The sequence below is a fragment of the Astyanax mexicanus genome, chromosome 10, assembly GCF_023375975.1.
Source record: "Astyanax mexicanus isolate ESR-SI-001 chromosome 10, AstMex3_surface, whole genome shotgun sequence".
NCBI lineage: Eukaryota > Metazoa > Chordata > Actinopteri > Characiformes > Acestrorhamphidae > Astyanax > Astyanax mexicanus.
The window spans coordinates 51339863-51348720 of NC_064417.1; the positions used below are offsets into that span (position 1 = coordinate 51339863).

General features: G+C 35.4%; 1 protein-coding gene across 1 annotated transcript; it reads left to right on the forward strand.

Annotated features, from left to right (window-relative positions):
• Positions 1-3681: 3681 nt before the first annotated feature.
• On the forward strand, positions 3682-7749 carry tmem35 (transmembrane protein 35). Its single transcript, XM_022683657.2, has 2 exons — positions 3682-3888; positions 6459-7749. The coding sequence occupies exons 1-2, from the start codon at positions 3769-3771 to the stop codon at positions 6819-6821; spliced, it is 483 nt and encodes a 160-aa protein (XP_022539378.1). The 5' UTR covers positions 3682-3768; the 3' UTR covers positions 6822-7749.
• The last annotated feature ends 1109 nt before the right edge of the window (positions 7750-8858 follow it).

An 8858-nucleotide genomic window follows, 5' to 3' on the forward strand; every position in this document is an offset into this window, starting at 1 on the left:
TTCATGCAGCAAAAGCTACTAACCTGTCATCTGTTCTGATTCTGCTTGATCTCTCTGCTGCTTTCGACACGGTCAACCACAGCATTCTCCTTTCCATCCTCACCAGCCTTGGAATCACTGGCTCTGCATGGCAGTGGTTTGCATCGTACCTGAAGGACCGTTCCTACCAGGTAACTTGGCAAGGGGCAACATCTGCTCCATGCAGACTCTCCACTGGGGTTCCACAAGGCTCGGTGCTTGGTCCTCTTCTTTTCTCACTCTATACTCGCTCTCTGGGTGAAATAATATCTTCTCATGGATTCTCATACCACTGCTATGCTGATGACACCCAACTAATCCTTTCATTTCCTCCTTCCGACACTCAGGTTTCATCCCGCATCTCAGCATGTCTCAGTGATGTCTCGATGTGGATGAGTTCTCATCACCTAAAACTCAACCCCAGCAAGACTGACCTTCTGTTCATCCCAGGAACTACAAGCCCTCACAACAATCTCTCCATCTCTTTCGAGAACTCACTGGTCACTCCATCGGCAGAAGCAAGAAGCCTCGGTGTAGTAATGGATGACCAGTTATCGTTCTCGAGCCATATTGCAAATCTGACTCGGTCATGCAGATTTCTCCTGTACAACATCCGAAGAATTCGACCGTTTCTGTCTCAGGATGCCACTCAGGTGCTTGTGCAGTCTCTTGTCATCTCAAGACTTGACTACTGCAACTCTCTACTGGCTGGTCTTCCACTGCGAGCCACCAAACCACTACAGTTAATTCAGAACGCGGCAGCACGACTCGTCTTCAATCTTCCGAAGTTCAGTCATGTGACTCCTTTGCTGCGTTCCCTCCACTGGCTTCCTGTTGCCGCCCGCATCCGATTCAAAACCCTGACGCTGGCCTACAAGGCAAAAAACGGACCAGCACCTTCATACCTGATGGCGATGGTCAAAGCCAGATCTGCACCAAGAGCTCTTAGAGCTTCCAGTACGGCTCGGCTCGAACCTCCATCACTCAAAACACACAGAAAACAGACATCCAGACTCTTCTCTGTGCTGGCACCAAGGTGGTGGAATGAACTTCCACTGGATGTCAGAACAGCAGAGTCACTCACGGTCTTCAAACGTCGAATGAAGACACATCTTTTCAAAGAGTTCCTAAACTAAAAAAAAAAAAAAAAAAAAAAAAAAAAGGTTCCTAGGGTTCTTAACATGATTAAGCTCTATGTATCTCTTGATCCTAGTCTACAAACTACCTTTGGATATCTTAAGTAACTCTGAAGCACTGTTGTAAGTCGCTCTGGATAAGGGCGTCTGCTAAATACCATAAATGTAAATGTAAATGTAAATGTATTATAAAGTGTTACCGAAACTCTCTGTGGAAAATTACTGCAGACCGCTAGAGGGAGCCCGCGAGTTAGACTAAAATGAATGGGAGTGAATGGAGCTAACAGTTAAAAACTCAAGTTAACTAAATATAGTAGCTAAAGACTTGGTCAAGATGTTCCTTTAATTTTAAAAAGTAGAATAAAGTATTTGGCTAAAAAAGCAAAAATAACTTAGCTGTATTTTTTTCCATTTTCTACAATAAACTGGTTTTAGGCAGGAAATCACTAAATTCCTGCAGGTAAGCAGGTGAGCTGGTGAGCTGATGCTGATGATAGAGTCAGAACACTGAGTTTAATAGGTTTACAACTGTAATTTAAAAGCTTTAAAATGATATTGTTCTATATTATGTGTTCCTTTATAGTCTGGATGACTTCAGTATTCATTTACAATATAGAACAAAAAAATACAAATAAATAAAAAAATTAAATGGTACCAATCATGGTAAAGACATTCCTTTTGAAAGTCACTATATTCTTTATAAGTTTAATAACCCTCTATTTCATTTTAATGAATCATTTATTATCCACCTCATTATAATATTAACAAAATATTACATACACAAAAAAAGCTAAAAACTAAAAAAAAACTGCCATCTTATATATCTTTTAGAAACTCTGATCCTAAAATATATTTGCAAATCATTAAGTCAATGGGCCCCAAAAAAATGATAGATCCCTAAAAGTTTTGAAGAATTACTATTTCATTTAAATAATAAATAAAAAAAAAATAGAAAAGAATATAGAAATGTAATGAAATGTAATTCTTGTGGCGGATCATTATGTTTGCAATCTTTTTAAAGGTTGATATGACTGTGGAATTTTTTTTTCTTCGTTTCTTTATTTACTTGTCTTTGACATTGTTTATATGTTGTCGTTGCTGCTTGTTTCCTGTTTCGTTTTATCACTGTAGCTGTTTGAATAACAAAAAAATATTTAAGGATCTACCAATTTTTTCTTAAATGTTTTAAAGCATTACAATTTACGGCAACGTAGAGCTGCCAGCCATAGAAATATAATTTGACTCAGTAACATGTAATAACGTAAAAGGTTTCATATTATAACGTGATATTTATTACGTTATAACGTGATATCTATCACGTTATTTCGTGATACAAAACTATTATGTTATTTCATGATATGGTATTTTTACGTTATATCGTGAAATTATCATGTTATTTCGTGATAAGAAATTATCATGTTATTTCGAATTATGAAATGATCATGTTATTTTGTGATAAACATTTATCAAGTTGTTTCATGATATTTTAACGTTATAACGTGAAAACATCAATATGGTTTTACTTTGATACATGGCCAAGCCAGCGCGCTTCCATTTCACTTCACGTCGCCTCCAGCTACAGTGCTCAACAACTGTAGAATTCCACCATGCCTTAAACCAAGCTTGAAATAGAACTGAATTAAGTCATGCAGACGAGCCATGTTCCTTCACTGAACCTGGTAAGTGTTGAAGTGCTGAATGGCCTAATATCATGAAATAACATGATAAATGTTTAACATTAAATAACGTGATAGTTGCATATCTCAGAATAACGTGATAATTTCTTATCTCAGAATAACGTGATAGTTGCATATCTCAGAATAACGTGAAAGTTGCATATCATGAAATAACATGATAGTTCCTTATCTCGGAATAACGTGATAATTTCATATCACGAAATAACGCGATAATTTCTTGTTATAACGTGAAAATACCACATAATGAAATAACATGATAATTCCATATCATGAAATAACGTGATAAGTATCACATTATAACATGGTAAATTTCACGTTATAACATAAAACTTTTCACGTAATTACATGATACTGAGCCAAATATATATTAGGGCTTGGCAGCTCTGAGTTTCCGTAACAATTTAATTTAAATAGTACTAAATATTAAATAAATAATAAGAAAAGATCAATTTTGGCAATTCCTCTGCCTTTTTTCTTTTTCTTTTTTTTCTTTTCTTTCTTCCTTTCTTTATTTACTTATCTTTGACATTGCTGATATGTTGCTGTTACTTCTTGTTTCCTGTTTCAATTTATCACTGTACCTATTTGTATAACTAATAAAAAAAGAAAGAAAGAAAGAAAAAAAAAATATATATAATAAAATAATTCTTTTTTTGGCTTCACTCGGGAGCGCCTCCTGGTGGCACACCGATATTACTGTGGTAAGCGGATATTTATACAGTGTATTATACAGTATGTGCAGCAGCGCCCTCTGCCGGCGGCTCCGCGGGCCGGTAACGGGATGGCGTGTCGCCATATTTGAGCGCTGCTCCCCTCCCCCCCTCTCTCAGCATCTCCTGCAGGACAGCAGCAGCAGCAGCGGGGCGCGGAGGCGGCGGAGGGTCGGAACCGGGAGTTTGGCTCAGTCCTGACCCAGCATGGCCTCGCCGAGGACCGTCACCATCGTAGCGCTCTCCTTCGCGCTCGGCCTGTTCTTCGTGTTTATGGGGACGATTAAGCTCACCCCGCGCCTCAGTAAAGACGCCTACAGCGAGATGGTGAGTCTGCGGCGGGGTAACCAACAAACCCGCAGCTGGAGATACGAGGCTTTGTCTCTCGGTCATCAATGCGGCTCAGTTAACACGTCCTGCTGGCCTAGCTATTGTATTCTGTATTAACGGATGCATTAGTGCTTTGTTTTAGGGGATAAGGCGATATTTGATGTAATATAGTTAGTAAGTTAGTTAGCTTTAATGTGTTTTTGTGTTTTGGGGGATTTTCTATACTATGCCTGTGCTTTTGGTTAAATTTAGTTATTTTTCTATAATTATAATATAGCTATGGTTAGCTTAAATGTGTTTAGGGGCATACGGAGATATTTTGTAAAATGTGCTCGTGTTTTGGGGAATATGGAGATATTTTATATTATATAATTTGCCTGAATTTCTGGGGGAAATTTTATTTTTTCCTAAAATTTTATTTTGGGGAAAAAGGATGTATGTTATAATTTGGCTATTTAGTAGATAAGGAGATATTTTATATATGTTTTGCTTTGATGTGTTATTTCAAGGGATAAGAGATTTTTTTTTCTACAATTTGCAAAGATTTTGGGCCAATTGAGTATTTTAGTATATGATATCTTAAATGTGTGGAAATTAGATATTTTACACAATATGAATTCAATGTTTTAGGGGGTAAAGAGATTTTAAAATTGTGCCTGTGTTTAAGGGTATGAGGGGATTTTATTTAATATAACATCCCTTGTGTTTTTGGGATAAGGGAATATTTGGACAATATTGCTATATATATATATATATATAGCTAATTTATCAGTATATATTGTAACTGACTAACTTACTTGTTTGTGTTTTAACGTGTTTGTTTTGGGGTGAAATGGGATATTTTCTTATAATTATTCTATACCTAGCTTGACAGATATAAAGACACATTTTCTGTAATTTGACATTTTGCAGAATATTAATATATTTTCTGTCATTTGACTGTATTTTGGGGAGAATGAGACTCTAAGTTATATTATATTGCTAGGTTTAATGTTTTGTTTTTAGATTATAAGGATATCATTTAATATTAAATACTTTGTTATATAAAATGAGTTTTGGGGTTTAATTGTGTATTCTTCTATAATATAGCTAGCTGTCAGTTTGAATGTGTTTTTTAAGATTTAAGGATATTTTTCTGTAATTTTGACTGTTTTGGGGGATAGGGAGATATTGTATTATATAATTTGACTGTTTTGGGGGATAGGGATATAATTTTTCAAATATACCAGTGTTATAAAAGATAAGAGTATTTTATGAAATATTAGCTGTTTTCTGTGTGTGTGGGTAAGGATATTTGGTTTTATTTAAGGTTTTGTGCATCAGATGCTTTCTGGAGCTGTAGCTCAGCTTCCCTATCAAGGTTCCCTAATATGGTAAGGGGAGATGTAGGTTAGCTTAGCTTAGCATAACTGGCTAGGTAAGATGGCTAAGATAACTGTTACACCCTTTTTACAATAATAATATCTGATATACTATAGCTGTGATATAGGTATTGATTTTGTCTGTATAAGGGCTTCATATATTGCTATAATAATAATAAATCTGCAGATTAATCTTATTAGGTCAGTCCAAGTCAGGTGCTGCTTTTTTAACTAGCATGCTAGCTAACATGACCTCCAGTACTAGTCTTAATCATTACTGTGATCTAAACAGGTATGCTATTCTACCTCTACCATTAATCTCATAAATAATCCAGTGTTTCTCCTTTTAGTCAGTATATATTCATGTAAAAGTGGTTTATGGGACCCTTTTGGAGCGATGGGGGGTAAATAAAGCACATTGTGTGATGCACCTGCTGATATTAGTCTAGAGCATGATGAGATGTAGCTTCAGATTCTGGCATTTATATCAGTTTCATTCCAAATATTTGAATTTGCAGACTTTTGGGAGCCACTAAATGTTTATTTTATTTGAAAATGGATGCAATTAAATATATAATATATGAAAAATCCATCTTAAGCTTCATCTTATTTGCTTAAAAAGATGATCATCCAGACAAAAACTGTCTGTTTAACCATATCTTTATCAGCATAGTGTATGTCGTTTGGGCCATGTCTCATTTGCTTATATTCAGTACCAGTCAAAAGTTTGGACACATCTCATTAATTTTTCTCTTACATAGTAAATGAATACTGGAGTGATCCAGACTATAAAGGAACAGATAAGGAATCATGTAGTAAAAAAGTATTAAACATACCAAAATACTCTGTGAAGCATTTAGGTGCTCTCATCTGGGGTGCTGTTAACATGCGGTTTCTGATACTGGTAACAATGATTAACTTATCCTGTGCATATATACACACACAGCCTAATATTTGGGCTGTCGCTCTATTTGGCTCGATCACCCCCAAAAAAAAGTGTTTAAGCCAGTCTCTGATTTCCAGCAGAGATTGTACATAATCTGATCTCAGGGAGCCAATAACAGTATAAGTGAAAATCCTGCGAGTCACATTTAATTTGCTGTATTATTAGCATCATTCATCTGTAAGCTCTATTTTAATTTATTTTAATATATTCTCTGCTGCTTGTATGATGTAATACATTCTCTGTTTCTGCTCTCTTTTCAGAAAAGGGCCTATAAGAGTTATGCTAAGGCCCTTCCAGGTCTGAAAAAGATGGGTATTACCTCTGTCCTCCTCCGCAAAATCATCGGTACCGTTGAAGTTGGATGTGGAGTGGTTCTGACACTCGTACCAGGAAAACCAAAGGATGTAGCCAACTTCCTGCTGCTGCTAGTCATGCTGGCTGTGCTCTTCTTCCACCAACTGGTCGGAGATCCTCTGAAACGCTACGCCCATGCCCTGGTTTTTGGAATTCTCCTGACCTGCCGACTGCTGATCGCACGCCAGAGCGAGGACCGACCCGAGAGGGAGGAGAGACGAGAGGAGCAGATCAATGCTCAGGAAAAGAATAAAGTCAAAGTATCTTAGCTACCATGTTTCTGACTGCAGTAGCTGCATGAAGAGGCGTGAATGTTTGTTTTCTGATTAGCAGATACGATATGGTGATACAAAAAAAAAGACAGTAGCCACAAAAAGGTTTTTCCCCCATCCTTTATTCACAAAACAGTCCGTCCTAAAATATGTTTTTCTTGATTTTTGGCCCTCTGTTAATAAAACTACTAAAAAACAAACCATATCAGCGAATTATCTCCATCATGGCTGTTTTGAGCTCAGCTCAGCAGCAGAAATCTGACTCTGATTGCCCTTGTTAGCCCTGCTGTCATTTTGTTTAACCTAAAATTATTTAACAATAATCTGTGAAATGCCATTATTAATGTGACACTAATATCAGCTGTAAATGCAGATTTATTCCTACTGACTTGATGATTTGGGTTTTTGTTTTCAGCACACTGTATTGAAGATCTCTATATCTATACATACATATGGACATTTATACATATGCACACATAATACGTACATAATGGTTTCATCACAAATATAATTTCAACAAAATATCATTAATAAACACGTTACACATCCTAGGAAATGTTTTGACAGTGCAAAAAAAAATCCTTCTGTCTTTGATTTCTGTTTTTCTTCTAGTATCAAACAGTAAGCTGTCTTTATTGTAGTCCACCCGACTATTCCAGTGCATGATAATCCAGTGGTGACGCTAAACAAGGCGAACAACTGAATAATGAAACTGTAATCTAGTGTGTTCATTTCCCTGTGGTATTTTTTGTCTGCAAGATCTATTGATTTTTTTTATTAGTACAGGTATTAGGTTTTTTTTTACTGTTATTTTTTGTATTTTAAACAGGCAGTTCCACCCCTGCTACCTCCATGCTTGTTTTACCATATTTATTTGTCGTCACTTGTTAAGGATTGTCCAAATAAAAGATGACTTGAACCTAAATGTTGCGTTTGATTCATTCATTTAATTCATTATTTTGTACACAAAAAGTGAAAAAAAAAAAACAGAATATGTTTTATACTTTAGATTATTTTAAGTATCACATTTATCTTTGAGGACAGATCTGCAGACTCTTGGTATTTTAATCTCAGTGTCTTCATGAGGGAGAGACACCTGGAATAGGTTTCTCAGCGTCTTGAAGGAAGGAGTTCCTGGAGGTGCTGAACAATAGTTGCTGCTGTTCTTTCTTCACGCTGTGAAGCTCCAGCTCATCCCAATTAAATCACCTCAAATCACCATCTCATTTCATCAGGTTTAGATCAAAAAATTAATGTGGAGGACTAACACTATTTTTCTGTTTACTACATAATTCCATAGGTGTCCCTTAATTGTTTTCATGGTTTTAATATTAATCAAAAAATATAGAAAATAAATAAAATTACTAAAAAAGGATCCAAGCTATAGCCGGTTTACGCCGCTGGAGGGAGCCCGCGAGTAAATCCAAAATGAATAGGGGTGAATAGAGCTAATTGCTAAAAACACAAATTAAAAATAGTAACAGACCATTTGGTCATAATATTCCTTTAATTTTCGAAAGTAGAACAGTGTATTTCGCTAAAATAGCAAAGACAACTATATATATATATATATATATATATATATATATATATATATATATATATATATATATATATATATATATATATATATATATATAACCTGTATATATTTCAGAGTTACTATATTAAAATGTTTTTTAACTCTGAACTTAACTTCATGGAATAACTGGAAAAAACGAGTTACTGAAAAACGTTTTGATGGAACGAGTGTCTTTTTTTTTACAATGAAATGAGGGAGATGTAGGCAGTAGAATATTAAATATCTATATCTAAATCTAATTGTTATGTAGCATTTCTTATACTTCTGTATTGATTTATTAATTTATTTAATAGAATATATTAGTGCTTATTATCTTTGGTGTGCTCCCAACGTTTTTGAAACAATAGCTACTTAAGTTATGCCTGAACACCGTGTTGTGCACGTTCACATTTAAAGTGAACTACCTTTCTTTGTTATCTAATGTTTTATGTTTCAAAATAATTGCAATGTAC

Bases quoted from the DNA above. Each gene is read 5' to 3' on its own strand.
- tmem35 (XM_022683657.2), top strand. From the start codon at position 3,769: ATGGCCTCGCCGAGGACCGTCACCATCGTAGCGCTCTCCTTCGCGCTC. The intron at 3,889-6,458 runs GTGAGTCTGCGG...CTCTCTTTTCAG, and splicing joins AAGACGCCTACAGCGAGATG to AAAAGGGCCTATAAGAGTTA.